This window comes from Ascaphus truei, chromosome 4 (genome assembly GCF_040206685.1).
Source record: "Ascaphus truei isolate aAscTru1 chromosome 4, aAscTru1.hap1, whole genome shotgun sequence".
In the NCBI taxonomy this organism is placed as follows: Eukaryota; Metazoa; Chordata; class Amphibia; order Anura; family Ascaphidae; genus Ascaphus; species Ascaphus truei.
The window spans coordinates 143,869,397-143,887,768 of NC_134486.1; the positions used below are offsets into that span (position 1 = coordinate 143,869,397).

General features: G+C 38.5%; 1 protein-coding gene across 2 annotated transcripts in view; it reads left to right on the forward strand.

Moving 5' to 3' along the window:
- Positions 1 to 18,372, forward strand: part of CRIM1 (cysteine rich transmembrane BMP regulator 1) — a 700,781-nt gene that overhangs the window by 602,372 nt on the left and 80,037 nt on the right. For both annotated transcript variants that reach the window (XM_075596630.1, XM_075596631.1), the window contains one exon: positions 9,229 to 9,350. In XM_075596630.1, coding sequence (XP_075452745.1) covers positions 9,229 to 9,350 — 122 coding nt within the window. The remainder of the gene's footprint in view (positions 1 to 9,228; positions 9,351 to 18,372) is intronic.

The window sequence follows — 18,372 nt, forward strand, 5'->3', positions numbered from 1 at the left end:
GGAGTTACTACCCTGATAACATCAGGTACTGGTCACTCAGACCAAGCGGTGACCCTTTAATCTGTGGCACTTGTATATAGAATACATTATGTTTGTTACATTGAGGCATTTTATGTCTATTATATATATATATTTTCCTTAGCCGCTCTTTTGATTGGCTAAAGTCATATATTCACTTTTTTACTACTTTTCTCAGATCAATAGTGTGCATATCTACTGCACCGAGCCCACAATGTAATTATATGCCCCAATCTACAGGGGATATTATATACAGTACTAAGTTTTGTTACTATATAGTATATAAATATATTTACCATGAGAACATATGCTCATGAGGTTACTTTCCTGTGTTAACCCCTACACGGCTATTCACCGGATTATACAGAACATAATACCTACTCAGGTATAAATTCTAGTAGAGCAACTGAGGTTCTCTAAGCGCTTATTTAGGTTTTAATTTATTTTTGTTTTTCTTCTCAATAAACTATATATTATTTAAATTCAGTAGAGATTGAGTGCTTATAGAGGGATTTCTGTTCTCGTATATCTAAATTATAGTACAACCTTTTTTACATTTGCTGTGAAAGAGGCGGTCACTGCTCACCGATCAGAAAAAGGAACCAAGCGCAATTAAAAATAAAAAGTTATTTATTCATCCAAAAATAGACATACATAGAGCCAGGAACTCTGACGCATTTCGTCCTTGCAAAAGGACTTTATCAAAAAGTAACAAGCCCAAGCACAGGTGATCTTTAAATAGGTGTAGCCTCAATCTCATTGGTTGAAACACGAGAAGTGGCTGGATAAAAAATACACCTGCTGAATAATAAATGTAATCACAGCACTTATAGAGCTATGATGAACTCCAAATCGGCTACACCCAGAAAACGTAACACATCTATAAGGTGGAAAACCACCAAAAAGACATATAATGACATACAACATATAAAAATGTTTTCAACTGGTTTTGTACTGCTTGCTTTGAGAATTCTGCAGTTAAACACGTCCCACACCGCGAGATTCCAGCGGCCAAACTTAATGGCCCATCAGATTAACACAGCGGGGGTCCCTGCGTTTCAATGGGACTTGCGCTGTGTGAATCCTACCTAATTCTACCTGTCTGTAAGAGATGCGCAGTAAGAGACTGAATCAGTCACTCTCGCTGCGCGCCTCTTAACAGGCGATCGCAGAGCTTTTATTTTATTTGAATAATATTGTATTGTAGCAGGGGGTCTCCGGAGCTGAATCGCATTGATTTCAGGACCGGGAACTCCCTGCTTCCCGAAATACAGACCCCGTTATGGGATTAGTTACAAGCCACTAAGTAGGTTGGGTAGTGAAGTTTAATGTGGCTAATAACCCCTTTTTAGCCCTTTGTGCTCAGCTAGTCATGGAAAGTTTCCATGACTATTTGACTACTTGGGCTACTAAGGGGTTAATATTTGCTGCAATGTATTTAAAGTAATATTTAATCACCTATTCCATGCTGGTTTAGTTTGTCTTGACTATGTATGTAATGGGCAATATATTGGCCATTATATACACAGGCAAGATAGGGCTAACACCAGCCTGGAGTAGGTGATAAAAAAAAGTGCAGTGCAACGTTAATACACTATAAAAATAACGCTTTTTGGGGGGCGATAATACCACATTTGTCACTTACCGGAGCTTGACGTATCCGAACCATAGTGCCACATTAATGCATATCGGACTAGTGAGTGTGCACTGCTGCTTCAGAAATACATGTTGTGTACCTGTATTGTACAACAACGCAATAGAGATGGTGTACAGTTCATTCCCTTTTCCAAAACCTTCCAGCTTTGCATTCTGCACATGAACATCCTGCAGATATTTATAGGGGATGTGCACTGACAAAAATGCATAGATCGCTGGATAAAATAGAATGACCTCGATGTTTTCTACAGTAACTGTCATACTTGATTTCCTGTACCTGACCTGTTTCCTTTCTAGCACCGGGTTAAACGATTGCCAGTGCCCATAACACCACCTGCTTCTAACCTGTGTACTGTACTTCATCATCATCATTTATCTTTCAGATGTTTCAGTCTTTATTTTCAACCAAGTATTAAATAAGTTACAGTGAGTAAAAAAAAAGTGACAAAAACCCTCTGCCTTTCAGTGTACAGCACATTTAAATATCACTTGTGAGCACATTCATATGTCCTCACAAGTAATATTTTTATTTGCTGTAGTCTTTATTTTATTATATTGATATTTTTTATTTTTAAATAGCTTTTATAGGAACAAACACCTACAGTAATAACTTGTGGAATAATGGTGATATCTGGTTAGGCTTTGATTACCATACTGAGCACAGAATCCATCGCTGAATCTGTTCAGTTATATGCAATTAGTGCAACCAAACAGGCTTAAGGAAGTTCTAAGAGCCAAGCTGTTCTGTCCTAATCACATCTTTACAGCCGGATAAATGTCACACTGTTATTTATTTCAATACTGTAAATGACTTGTGTGATTTCACTGTGTATTAATTAAGCGAGATCTGCCCTTACCTACCCTCCCAGAAACAAAGTGACCCCTTTCTCTTGTTTAGTTAACTGACTGGGCAGTGAACAGACATACAGTAGGAGAAAACTTGATAGACATTTAGGATCAGTCTTCTGCCATTAAAGTCAATGGGCTGTAAACTGTCTTATGGCAGAACATTGCTTAGTAAATATAGTCCGAAGTCTGTTTTTAGGAATAAAATCAATTAAAAAAAAATAATTCTAGATCATACAGTACGTATTAAAGAAATATATTGTTATTTTGTTTACAAAATGTTAATGCTATGTTTTGGACTGCACTTTTAGCGTTTAGCCAAAGAGTTTTTGCTGTTGGAAGCAAAAGGAAATATACCTTTTTTTTTTTGCCCAGTGTCAAACAGAACGGCAGCTTTTGATGGTGATTGCTGAGTCTGAACCAAGCTATGCGAGAACAGAGAAATGGATCCGCACAAAATGTTAACATTGATGTGTCCGCTAAAAGGATTTTATATGGAATAGCTTTTTTAAAGCTACGTTTTTTTTGCTGCATGGCGTTTAAGACAGAACACGGAAAGTTAAAGCCACTTTCCTCTCATGTTTAAGGAATAAGCATTATGCACAGGGAGGATCTGAAATGAGGTTTAGCAACAGTGATATGAATTTCAGCAGCAAGTTCTGTCTGCCTTTCCAACATGAGATGGTAGCTATCATTTTGAAGAAGGTGAGATCTGTAAGAAAGATACGATGCTTTGATGTTGGCTAGATGTCTTTTATTGAGTGTTCCTTTGGAATGTGAGTATTTATATGAATCAAATGCACTATGTACTATATTTCAGTTCAAGTACTGGCATGGATGATCGAGTTATATTGTCAGCTCAATGCAGTGTAAAGTTCTTTATCACTCCTCTTGCTGTCACATCCCAGTAGTTTTATGGCAGTACTTTTTCCAGAGAAGGGCTGGTGTGGTGTTCTGCTGTGTTCCTACCAAACCATGTTAACCTCTTTGATGCTGGGTTACCTAACTTGTTGAACTTGAATTTTTGAAACATTCACTTTACGCCCCAAACCGTGGTGCTCACAATATAGGAGTCATGGTGATTATTACATTATCATCGTTATTGTTATTATTATTATTATTATTATTATTATTATTATTATTATTAACAAGGCACCAACATATTTCACAGAGCAGTAAAGTTGGTAAAAGATAAGTACTTCAGGATTAGGTGATACCTTTTTTATTTGAACCAATAGATATTATAAGACAAGCTATCAAGAGTTTTCTCTCTTCCTCAGGTCAGCAATACTGATTTACACAGATTCCATGAGCATAACGTAGATGTAAAGAAAGAAAAACAAGATAGCCATCTATGCAGATGATGCAGAGAATGGATAAATAGACAGGACAATAAAGGGATTAAAGGGACAGTGAGAGATAGGACCATACATCCATCAGCAGTGGGCAGTGGGTTGAAGCGGTCCATCGTCAAATTCACAGAGAGCCAAGGAGAAATATTACAAACAATGATGTTAGTGGGTTAAAAATCCTATATTAGCTTTTAGTCCTCTTTTTTTAGTGTCAGAGTATTATCATTTTGAGTTCAAATGTTTTCTGTTCTTGAGTGCTTTTAAACATATTATTGAGGATTTTGATGTTTAAGTCATGTATGGAATGATCTGTCTGTGAGAAGTGGTGTCCCACTGGGGTGCAATATCTTCCTTCTTCATGGTGTGTTATTGAGTGTCTGTGTAGGTTTGCTCTGGTTTGAAGTTTTTGGCTGGTTTCACCAATGTAGCATTGTTGGTCACATTTGCTGCATTGAATCATATATATCACATTCCTTGATGTGCAGCAAAATGTTCCTTTGCATTGAATGTTCTATGTGTGTGACTGGCTGTCTGGGATCTTGATATATATGTTTCCAAAGTTTGCAGTGTGTATTGTTGCATGGTCTTGTGCCAATAACAGCATCTTTAAGTTCGTTATGAAGTTTTCTATTGACTAACTACTACAGGTATGTGAGGTTTGGCGGTTTCTAGAATGCAAGGATGGGAGGTTTGGGGAAAATGTCTTTTAATGTTTCATCCTCTGTCCGCAAGTGTTGCAGATATTTGATGATGTTCTGCATTCCCTCTAGGGTATTTGTATTTATTTTATTTATTTATCTAGGGTAGGGCTGTATGTAGCCACTAGTGGTATGCGTATGGTTGTTTTTTTCTTGTTGGATTGGAGCAGGTGTTCTCATGGGCTTTAAATGCTGTTCTGATTTTTGTGGCAATAGTATTTGACTTGTATCCCTTCTGTCTGAATGATACAGTCAGGGTTATGAAATGTCTGTTTCTGTCTTTAGTGTCAGAGCATATGCAGTGATATCTTATAGCCTGGCAGTGTATGATGGCTCAATTTGTATGAGTGGGATGGAAGCTGGAGTTATGGAGGCAACTATATCTGTCTGTGGATTTCTTGTATATAGATACGTGTAGTTGCCATTCTTCAGTGTTACTGTAGTATCTATAAAGTTCAGTAGCTTTGACAAATAATCTATTTTGAGTTTAATTGATGGGTGGAATGAATTCAAGGATTTATAAAATTGTTTAAGATTCTTCACACTCTGTCCATATTATAACAGATCATTAATATATCTGTAATATTTGTAAGGTTTGTGGAGGCATGTGGTTAGGAATCTCTTGTCAAGATTGGCCAAAAAGATTGACATATTTCAGTGCCATGCTGGTGTCCATTGCAATCCCTATTAGTTGTAGGTACATTTCCTTGTTGAAGCTGAAGTAGTGTGTGAGGATGTATTCTATCAGTTTGGTAATGACTTCAGCGCAGTATTTTTGATCCAGGGGATCATTTGTAAGGCATTGGAAGCATGCCTCAGTGCCATCCTTGTGGGGGATGTTACTGTACAGGTATTCTACATCCATGGAGTATAATTGGACTTGATCCAGTTTGGTGGTGGGACAGAATGTTAGTCCCTTAGAGAGAATGAGATCTCATGTTTTGACAGTTCATAATCAGGCAGGTTTATAACTCCCAGGCAGGCTGTGTGTTCTTCTGGGCTGACAGTGATGATCTGTTTTGAAAAGTCATTTGAGATGTCTAATTCTAAGTTACTGCCATGCTGGTGGTTAGTTCTTTTTGCACTAGCAGAGTTGATAGGCATTTTGTTAGCATGAAATAACTAATGCTGTGTTCACTGGCTGCTGTCATACTGAGAGAGGCATTGTAGTTTCTTCTGTTTCTTCTTGATTGCGTCCCACTGTAGTTTCTTGTGCAGAGTTTGCGTCTCTTTTTCCAGCTGATGAACATTAGCCATCCTCTACACTTGCAGGAGAATTGTCAGTTTTTGGCATTTTAATGTATGTGTCTTCCTATATAGTTGATGAATCAGCTCATTTCTGCGTTTTCACTACGTAAAAGATAAACAAAAATATCACTTGTGAGCATATTCACATGTCTCAGACAGGTCTGCACCCCTGCTTTTCCTCATTATCTCTTAGCATGCAGTGCTTCCACTGCAGCAAGGGATTCTGGGAAATGACATGCAAATGAGCACATAGTGTCACCTTTTACTTGGACCCCTATAAAAGATAAGATCATGTAACATACAAAAATATATAAATAACATAAAATTATTGTAGGCAGAGAACTCCCTGTTCCAAAGAACTTACAATCTGAGAGGAAGGGGACATTTTGAAATAGGAAAGGGCTAATTCCCTAAGCTCTGAGACGGGTATCACAGTGTATTCTGTGTTAACTGTGATTCAAGTCACTGGCATTTAACACAGGTCACAAGTCACATAGTGATCACACCTGGTATGAGAGCGTAGTGAATCCCAGCCAAGCTCTGTTACAGGAGCGATAGGTTGGTCATGTTGAATATTCATGGCTACATTTGATGACCGGTTCCAGGTGGAGGCTGTAGGACGAGGTATGGAGATAAATAACTGCCAGCTAACTCTAGGTTAACTGTGTGATAATGGTCCAGTCCTGATTTTGCAATCCAATTTGCCATGTCTTTTAGTGACTTTGATTTAAGAGAGTTTGAAGTAGAGTTTTTGTCTGAGAAAGGGATGGGGTTTTCAAATATTGGAAAGATGGAAGCATGACAATTTAGTTAGGGGCTCAATGTACTGTATGAGATGAATAACGGAGGAGGCAAACAGGATTGTGTAATTCCGTGGTGTCTAGTTATCTGTTTGTTTTCTGGGGTAGGCGTTTACCGTTATTGTACTCTTTCGCTTTATTCTATGCTTTGTTCTATGCTACAAAAGAAGCAGAACCATTAGCACTGCTAATATGAATTGTAGCATAATAGTAGAGATGCAGCCACCAGTATCCGATCACTTGCCTGGGTAAAAACGAAGGCATCTCACAGTAAATGCCCCAAAATTTCTGTGAGATTCTGCTGCCAGACAAATGGCCCATCAGATTAACACAGCAGTTTCAATGGGACTGCAGAGACACCCCCCCACACCCTCTCCCCCCCCCGGCTGTGTTAATCCGATGGGCCATTAGTCTGACTGGGAGTTTGCTCCAGATTTTCCAAGGCAAGTGATCGTATATCGGTGGCTGTATCTGTAGTATTATACAGCGCTGCCACTATCAATGTTTCTTTAAGTAGTACGTTGCAATGCCCCATGCCCTTGAAACTGAAAATTGTTTGTACATGGACCATATATAAGCTTATAAAGAAGCTTATATCAGACCGTGGTTTCCTGTTTTATGGGACTCAGTACCTTAAGTTTGATTAGTCCTTGATCAATCTCCTTTCATTTCCAGAAGGTCCCAGAAGGCAATGGAATTCATGTTCTTGTCTTAACCCATACTGTATAAACTGCGTAATGCAGTAGGTCTAAAATGTAGGTAAATCCCTATAGAATGGAGAAAGCCAAAAGTGACACACACATTCTGCCAGCAGCTGCATCAAATGTACAGAGCTTTGTAGCCAACTGGGATCCATTTGAGGCAGGTCATTAGCTCAGGATGTTTACGCCGGCCCAGAAATGGTGAAAAAATGTTATGATGTGAAAAGAGGAATAAAACAATGGATAGAAGATCAGAATTGGTTACAGAACATCCCATTGTATGAGATGAATTGCTTAACTTCTTCCATAACTACATTTAATCTCATCAAATCGCAAGCACAGATGCAGAGTATTTTAATACACTGATCCTGAGAGACATAAAAGGAAAATCTCTCTTAGAATACAGGTTGACTGAGTGTCAACAGGTAAAGAGACTGCTTGTAAATAACGACACCGAGTTTGAATCAGGGGAACCTTGTTCATTTCTTGGTGTCACCTCTTTGTGACATTGGGCAAGTTACTTTATCTCCTAAGGGCTGTTATATACAGCATGCAGCCGTGCGGCCGCGCATGCCTATGCGAACGCGCGTGCACGTGCCGCATGCTTTTCGTAAGTATACTGTGTTTTTAAGTATACAGTGTTGAGTGTGTTTATGTGTTTGTGTGTGTTTATGTGTATATGTATCTGTGTGTATGTGTATGTATATGGGTGTGTGTTTATGTGTAATTTATTATTTATTATTATAAAAAAAAACCTTGATAAAAATAAAAAATTTATTAGACTTGTGCAGACACACAAATACATACACACATACACACACACACACACACACACACACACACATATACATACATACACATGCATACAAACACATGCATACATATACACACACACACACACACACATATATATATATACATTCAGCGCCGGTAGCGGCGTGGAAAGATGAAGTTCCTCATCTTCGCCGATGTCTGTCGGCTCCCCTCTCCCTGCCGTGCGCGCGTGCGGCCCTTGTATAGAAAGGCTGACTAACGTCAGCCAACTAAAATTCCGCGCGCACAACGTAGCACAGGCCCGGCACTATAGAACGTGCCTAAGGCACTAAAACATAGATTGTAAGCTCATCTGGGCAAGGACTGTGTCTGTGACAATTCCTATGTGCAGAGTACCATGCGCTATATTGTCATTGTGAAGCACTTTGACTCCCATTGGGAAAAAAAACCCTATGTGAGGTAAAGTTATTATTATTATATATTGAGCATCAAAAAGGCTCCTTTTTGCTTTTGCACAGTACATAAACTCAAACTGAACAAACTTGCTTTTTCATAACCAGGGCTATGAATATCTGCAGCTAAAACTTTGCATGACACTGAACTTGTGAATGAGCGTGCCTATACTATGGCTATGCAGATAATTGTGTATTTGTCATGTTTGGGGGAGTATCTTCTCCAGTCTAGTCTGTCTGCCGTGCTGCAGCAGGCTAATCATTTTGAGTCGGATCTCTGCCTATAAATACCAAGATGTTTCTTGGCCTTTTACTGACTGGCAACACAGAAACCATCTACTCCTCCTCTACCTTCTCCAGCACTCTACTGAGCTCCTTAGTATGGACCTCATATACATAGCCCAACATATTCTATGGTGGGTAAGAATAAGGTCAAAGCTTTGTAATTCAGTAAACCACTACCAAATCTCTTTTACTGCCTCACCAACTGTAAGTACACATGGAACACTTTTAATTATCTAGTAGCTCATAGTGACTTATTCCGTTCTGAGTTTTTAAAATAAAATGTATGCACATTATAGACGCAGTGCACTTCTAAAGTGACCTATTAAGTAATGGAATCATCTTTGTCTCTGTGACTTTTCTGCTCTGCTGACCTTTTCCCATATTATCTCATGCTCTAGGAAAAACAAACATGGCTGTGATATCTGTCGCTGTAAGAAGTGCCCTGATGTCCCATGTGGCAAGATCTGCTCTATGGGTTTTGAGCAAGATAATCATGGATGCCTTATCTGCAAGTGCAGAGGTGAGTATGAGAGAAACCCTTTATTATATCCACCTCTCATCTCCAAATGAACTCAGAGGGAAAAAGAAATTGTTTCAATAAGTTAAATGATTAACCTGAGACCTGTGAGCTGAGGTTTATAGCTCCTCCAGTGAAACTAAATGTCATTTTCTGACAGTGTAACTGTATTTATTAAGGCTTTGTTTTCAGTTTGTAGCAATTTCATTTTTAATTACTGCTCTCTAATGAAGTAACCCATCATGGAGCTGGGAATGACTTTTTAATGAGCAGACATTGTAGCCAAATGGGCGGATTGTATCCCTGTGCGCTCTCATTGCCACTTGGCAAGTTAGATTTTGCTGTACGCCATCACTAAAATATGAAATCTTCCTGGTATCTATTCTCAACTCAAAAGTTAACACTCTGCAGTCATGGATCATTTTACATAGGCATGCAGGCACCTAGTAATATTTAGAGAGGGAGAGTGTTGTGTTTTTTTACTTCTATCTAGGCTATCATAAACCCTACAATAGGCACATACTGTATTGCATTCTCCTTATTTCGACAGACAAATGCTTACTTGGGCTGGTTACTTATAGTCTTATATGGTCTCATTACTTGTTTTATGTCAAAATAATGTTTTTTTTTGTTCATCTTTACATAGGACACATTGAGCTTTCCTGTAACTCTGTTTTCTTTTTAGAGAGCATCAGTGAGTGAAGAAAGAGATGTCCTTATAATTTCCCTTAATATGATAGTTGTGGGTTACCCATTACAAAAATACTTTATTGTATTATTGATTAGCAAACACACCTCTTTTTATCATGTTATATTTTTACATATGTTTGTCTTATTGAGCACCGCACAACAACAGTAATAACAAGAGCAAGATATTTCCCTTCCCTAAGAGCATGCAATGTGGAACCAAATGATGTAGCGCTGGGATTTGTACTGGACTTTTTTCTTTACATTTCAGTGCTTTAAGAACCAATATTCCATCAATTTGATCTACAGGCAGTACTCGTTTTACAATGCTTTGTTTTACAACGAATGGCTTATCCAACGCTATGCAATGCATACCTATGTTCATTTTTACAACGCCAACACGGCTTATCCAACGCTCTTACGATACTTTGCAACGTTGTGTATGTGTATGTGTGTATATATATATATATATATATATATATATATATATATATATATATATATATATATATATATATATATATATATATACACATATACACATACACAACGTTGCAAAGCATCGTAAGAGCATATATATATATATATATATATATATATATATATATATATATTATACTATATAATATTATATTATACTATATAATATTATATTATATATATAATACAGTATATACACTATATAATTTATGTGTGTGCTGCATATCTTATTGCCTGCGTAAAATATTTGGTGTATTTTGTTTTAAAAATGCCTTCAGGAACGGAACCTTCCATTTAAACAGTGTTCCTATGGGAAAACGTGTTTCGCTTTACAACGCCATTTTGAGTAACGCATTGTGTCGGATAACCGAGGACTGCCTGTAATTAGATTTTTTTGGGCGTGGATGTAGCCTGTTCCATTGACTTGATATGCAGTGATATATTGCTATATACCGGTAATTTATCAACAAAACTAAAGAATCCCAAGGAGCTATTTTATACTGGGGTGTTGTGTTATCCATGTGGACTATTGCACAGGCTAAATCTATAAGTATGCATTATATAAAGGTCTCCCTTTAAACCCTGATCTCGTATCTCACTGTCACTCTCTGTTTTGGAGAAATATGAATACAAAAACGAGTTTAACAAGGACAATTGGATATTGTAAAAATAACCAACTGTTTTATAACTCTATCTTGTAACTTTTTGATTACTGCTACTTTCATCATCATCCTCAGTCCTTGTCACTCCACCGCTGGATTAAGAACTCCCCAATGATGTTACACATGCAGGCTTCTCTTCTCCACGTTGCTCCAACATATTTTCTGATTTCATCTTCCCATCTTTCTTTTGGTCTTAGTCTTGGTCTTTTAATTTCCATCTGTATCCAGTTGAGTGCCATCTTTGTCCAACAATGGTTCTTTCTTCTTGTGATATGTGTGGCACACTGCGATTTTAATTTCTTCACCCTTGTTTTTTAACCCATTTTCCTGTCTCTTTGAGTAATACCCAACATACATCTTCCCATACCTCTTTATCGACTACTTTCTGCTACTTTTCTTTCTCATATATTAGCACCCAGTTAGCAGTGGATATATATATCACAAAGAATTGTTAAAGGGACAATTCTTCCTAGGACCAGAGTGAACAAATGTCAGTGACATGTTTAAAGCAGCAAAACATCCAACAGCCTATGTTTTTTTTTTTTTTTAAGATAAATTAATTCTGTAGTATTAGATAATACTTTTTTCCCCCAACTCCTAATGCCATTTTCAATAATTTTTTAAAATGTACTAATCATCCTTTTGTTGCTATAGTAACCATTTACAAAGTCATATCGACTTCCTTTTTTGAAACAGGCCTTTTTGAGCTTTGCCCTTTGGCAACAAAGTATCACAAACAGATCTGTTGCTGTGTTCCAAAGAGCAGACTGTCTATTACTCTGAAAGCTGTAACAATAATGTATTACCCTTAGTACTAAAATATTACATTGCAGCTGTAACATTTCACAGACTGCAGCACAGTCAGAAGGCAGCCATTTAGATAGCCCTACAAGTAGGATATTGACCACAGGAGAATGGATCGATCAGCGGCTTAGGTAATTATTTCTCATTAAAGGTACAGTACTCACATGCTGCATATAGTCAAACAAAAAGATGAATGCACGACTGTTGTTTTAATGGGTCACAACTGGGAATTGATGCATTTTTTTTACTCATCTGACACCTATAAGTATTTTTTGAATATTATATTAAGTTAATATGTAAACAGAGGGAACTGAGACTTGGAATGGTGTTTGATTTCTTCTGGCAGTTCCCTTTTGTCTGTTATCACTTTGACACATTGTAGATTTACTAAATTTTATTAAACTGGAGTTAAAATCGTTACCGTAAAAAATGACCGGGCGCTTTGTTATATTTAAGAAGTATCACCTTATTGTCAAATACTTATTTGTCTATAAATGGGAGGTGCAATGAAAAATGTGTTAACTATGCGATAAATAACTAACATTTAAGGAAGTGTTAAGTTATAGAAATCGATGTTAATCAGAGCTAGCAATGCAATTATGGAGGGGTGGGGGACACATCTAACACCCTACCTCACTCCCATCTACAGGAATATCTTATGGCATTATTGGACAAAGCTACCTAATAATGCTGTACTGTAAGTCGTGGTACAAATAGTCATAGGACATACAAATAAACATGAAGAAAAACAACTTTTATGGCGCTAGACAATTTGCTGTGGGAATTCAAACCCAAGGTGGCTGGTGTCCTTGAAACTCTGCTCAGCTGTGTGAAACTCCTCCATAGATCGTAATGTGGTCATACATGCAGAGAAATAGACAAAAGTGCAAGCAAAGTGCATTATCCCAATTAATTCAACAGTTACATTGCTTGAGGTAATAGTTTCTAATTTTGGGATCTTTGTGTGAAATAAAATATCCCAGGTATAAACTTGAAATTCACTTGCAGAACACAATGAAAATTATTTAATGAAAACTGACTTACATAGTTACATAGTTACATAGTAGGTTGAAAAAATACGTAGGTCCATCAAGTTCAACCTATGCTAAATTTAGACAACAGATACTTTATCCTATATCTATAATTACTTATTGATCCAGAGGAAGGCAAACAAAAAACCCCAGTGTCATAACATCCAATGATATCTCATAAGGGGAAACATAAATTCCTTTCTGATTCCAAGAATTGGCAATCGGATTAATCCCTGGATCAATATCCTTCCCATGTATACTTATTTGGTATATCCCTGTATACCTTTCCTATCTAAAAAGATGTCCAACCTTTTTTTGAACAAATCTATTGTATCTGCCATCACAGTCTCCATGGGTAATGAATTCCACATTTTAACTGCCCTTACTGTAAAGAACCCTTTCCTTTGTTGCTGGTGAAATCTCCTTTCCTCCAACCTTAAGGGATGCCCCCGAGTCCTTTGTACTGCCCGTGGGATGAATAGTTCTTTTGAAAGCTCTATTCCCCCAATTTATCCCCATTTAATTTGCAATTTGCCTTTTTATTCTTGCATCCCAAATGCATAACCTTACATGTATCTGTATTAAACCTCATTTGCCATTTACCTGCTCACGTTTCCAGTCTCTCAAAGTCCTTCTGAAGAGAAATTACATCCTTCTCTGATTCTATTACCTTATACAATTTAGTATCATCAGCAAAGATGGAGACTTTGCTCTCGATCCCAACCTCAAGGTCATTAATAAACAAGTTAAAAAGCAGGGGTCCCAGTACCGATCCCTGAGGTACTCCACTCACGGCTTTAGCCCAACCTGAAAAAGTTTCATTTATGACAACCCTCTGTTGTCTGTCCTTTAACCAGTTTTCAATCCAGGTGCATATATTATTACTGAGTCCAATTTTCTTTATTTTGTACACCAACCTCTTGTGTGAAACCGTATCAAAAGCCTTTGCAAAATCTAAGTAGACCACATCAACTGCATTACCCTGGTCTAAATTCCTACTTATCTCCTCAAAGAAACAAATAAGGTTAGTTTGGCAAGATCTATCCTTCATAAATCCATGCTGACTATTACTAATAATTTTGTTTTCCATTAGGTATTCCTGAATATTATCCCGTATTAAACCTTCAAGTAGTTTCCCTACTATTGAAGTCAGGCTTACAGGTCTGTAATTTCCCGGTTCTGATCTAGCTCCCTTTTTAAATATAGACACCACATCTGCTTTACGCCAATCTTGTGGTATTGAGCCTGTGGAAATGGAGTCCTTGAATATTAAATATAATGGTTTGGCTATTACTGAGCTTAACTCCTTGAGAACTCTTGGATGTATGCCATTGGGGCCAGGTGCCTTATTTACTTTAATTTTTTCAAGTCGCTTATGAACTTCTTCAGTTAACCAATTGTTCATTAATATGGAGGTTGTGGCTTCCTCCTGTGGCACTACTATTGAACTTGATTCTTCCCTGGTAAACACTGAGGCAAAGAATTTGTTTAATACCTCAGCTTCTTCCTTATCTCCAATAATCTGCCTACCCATCTCACACTGAAAGGGTCCTATATTTTCTTTTCTCATTTTTTTGTTATTAAGGTACTTAAAGAACTTTTTAGGGTTGACCTTACTTTCTATTGCAATCCTTTTTTCATTATCCATTTTTGCTCATTTGATTGCCCTTTTGCAATTTTTGTTACATTCCTTATAATTCTGATACGATGTCTCTGACTTAAAGAATCTAAACGCCTTCCTCTTCTTGTCCATTTCCTCCCCTACCTGTTTATTTAGCCACATTGGTTTTGACTTATTTCTTTTATACTTATTACCCAAGGGTATACTGCTGCGGCCGAGTTTATTCGAGCATTTGCCCGTTCTCGGCCGCAGCAGTAGCCTGGCGCGCGCCGGAGGGTGCCAGGCGCGCGCCGAAGCAGCGGAGGAGCGCCCTTCGATCGATCGATCCATCCTCCCGCTGCCGGGTCCGCCGGGTCCCCCGGAACCCCCTGCCGCCGTCCCCCACATCGCGGGACACCAGGGCTCCCTCGGGGAGCCCTGGACGCGCGTGCAGGGGGCGCAGGCTCCCGATGACGCGTGACCGCGCGTCGGTGACGCGCGGCACGCCGAGGGGCGGCCACTAGCAAGCCGGGAAATCTCCCTGCTTGCGGAACCGGCCGCACTGCAATAAAGTGTGTCGGTAGTGTACACTGATAAGTGTGCTTTTTTAACAATGTTTTAAAGACAGCTCATTTATCTTCTACATTTTTCCCTGCAAAAACATCATCCCAGTGTATTACATGTAAATTAGACCCTAGTTTATTCAAATCTGCCTTTTTAAAGTTTAAGGTCTTTGTTGAACCCAAGTAATCTGTTTTTTTGATAATTTATTTCAAATGAGACCATGTTATGATCACTGTTACCCAAATGTTCCAGGACTCTAATATTTGTTATTACTTCTACATTGTTTGACTTACATCTACATCAATAACTTACGGCATTGTTGGGCAAAGCTAGCTAATAAGCTGCAAGGCATGGTGCAAATACTCATAAAACATACAAATAAACATGCAGAGCATAAACAATATAAAAAAAAATATTAAATGATATGTGTTCATTAGCCCCTTGGTGCCAGTGAGGCCACCTAGGCTATATTGTCACCAAAACAGTTAAATATAGAACAAAACCACTTACCCCATTCATGGAGATGCCATGATTTGACACCAAGGAATGAATCCATTGTAAGAATGCAATGAGTTGATTCCCAGCCATGAAAAAAAATAAAAATGATATCTAATATTAACAAATAAACACATTGTTGCCACTTGACGGGCCCCAAGAAAAAGTATCAATGACTTCAGTAAAGATAGAGGATTGGTCTTCAAAGGACATGGATGGATGCAGATGAAGTTGAGTCACAGGGTTTGTTTGGGCCTCATTTGAGCCGCATTTCATTCTTTCTTTTTGCAGTGATTTTTTAAATTTCACCCCTTGAATATCGAATTGTGGATTCATTTTGAACACTATTATATGGCTATTTGGAGAAAGGATATATGGAGTGGCATCTGCCCATTGGATTATGACAGTAAATTAGTTCCTTGGGGTCTCCTGACTCTCAAGAGGTTAATGACCAATATCTCTCTCTCTCTCTCTCTCTCTCTCTCTCTCTCTCTCTCTCTCTCTCTCTCTCTCTCTCTCTCTCTCTCTCTCTCAGAGAGAGAGAGAGAGAGAGAGAGAGAGAGAGATTTGTTTTAATATTGTTTATGTATAGTATTTTCATTATTTGTATGTTTTGTTTGTATTGGTACCATCATCTGCAGTCCTTTTAGCTTTGGCTATTAGGGCTATAAGTAATTTCTGTAGATGGGAAAGGATTGCTAGGTGGGTTGGGTGATGGGGGTAAGTGCCCTGGGATAGGTGGTTATGCCCCCCTGGAGGAAGGAGGTAGGGCTTTTCATGTGATAGCACGTCAGCTGCACAATCACACATTACAGAATAATGGCCATTGTCTTCTCAACTCTCGCTCAGACTCATTTGAATAATTGTGTTTCTGCTATTTCATCCTTGATGCCTCACTGCCACCTCAAAATCAATATGTCCAAAACAAAACTAATAATTTCCCCTCCCTCCATGTCTCACCCTACAGTATACCTGACTTCTCACTGACAATAGATAACTCCACCATCCTCCATATATCACAATCCAGATGTCAAGATTTCACAGTTGACTCTTACCTCTCCTTTATACCGCACACATCCAGTACTTCACCAATTCCTGACGTTCTCCGGAACAAGTGTCCCTTTTTGCCCACGCAAGCCACCAAATTGATAGTTTACGCACTTTTAAATTCCTGACTGGATTACTGTAACCTGCCCCAAGTCAGTCTCCCCCTTGTCTGACTGTTTCCCCTTCAGTCCATCCAAAATGCTGCTGCCAGGCTCATCTACTTCACCAATCATTTTATGTCTGCTGCTTCACTGTGCAAATCCCTTCACTAGCTGTCCATCCACAGCAGAATCAAATCAAGGTTCTCATTCTCATGACTATCCAGCCCCTTTCTACATTTTTAATCTACCTCCTAATTACTCTCCCACATCCATTCTCAATAATATTTAAAAGGTTACACATTAATAAAGTTTCAAGTTATTATTATAATAATAATAATAATAATAACAACGTATGCTTAAACTTAAACCAAGCCTGTTAGTTTACCTTGTATAGGAGAATCTACAAGCACAAATGAATCCCTGCTCTGTAGAGATTTATGTCTTTTTTGAGAGCATAGTGAGATTACTGACTACTGTATTTCAACGTAGCAGTGAGCAAGAGCTATAGTTAATAAATCTACATGAGATCATGAGGCACCAGTTAAATGGCAGTGAAGGTGATACACAGCGGTGTGTTTGGACATTAATGCTACTATAAAATATGTTGCTTAGTGGGACTGCACTTTTAATATACATGTATGGAATTTATACTATATTCTTTATTCTTCTACATTAAGAGCAATGCCACCTCTGCCATTACGGAGGCCTGAAACACTGCAGGCATTTTAGAATACATCATGCAGGCTGCAATTTTGGAATAATTTTGCTATATCAATGCCCTCATCCTTTACTAGTTAAGGGACCAAAACTTGTGTTTCCTTTCTCTCTCAAGTAGCATTCTGTATGTATTGCTTTTTTTTAAAGTAAACAACTACTCCGCATACAGTTTATTTATATTTTTAGATACATTAGTGTCCCATAATTTCCGTTTGATTGTTCTAAACAAGAATTACTAATCTGTCTGGCTTTGCTGAGACTCTACTGTTCCAGGCTATATTGAAATTCATTGCACATGCTTTATTAATGAAGGAGTTTTATACAATGGATGGTAATCATTTTATATACAATAGGGGATCAATTCATTACTGTGTGCTATTGTCCATTACAAGGAATTAGTTAGTTATTGATTTCCTTTGGACTGAATTATCTTAATGGTTGGAAGAGCATTCTTATTAATTTAAATGACAGCACTATGGCAGGAAGAGTCAGGATTCACAGGCAGGGCTGTCGACATGGGGGGGGGGGAGAGAGCTGGGACAAGTGTCCCGAGCCCGGCGGGTCCAGGCCAGCCGATTCTGGAAGTTTGTGCTGCCTGAAAGCTGGGCCCAACTTCCGTGTCGTACCGCTGGGACCTCAGTGTGCCGCGGGGGCACAGTTCTCCTTTGCTGCGGGGCCCTCTCTAGCCACTCCCATGTGATTCCAGCTAGCTGGCCGATGCTGCAAGTTGAGCCCGCCCCAAAAGTCGGGTCCAAATTTGCATTCGGCCACGGGAGTATGAAATAAATAAATTTGAGAGGGGGGGGAGGAGAGCTGGAAAGGGACAGAGAGTGAGAT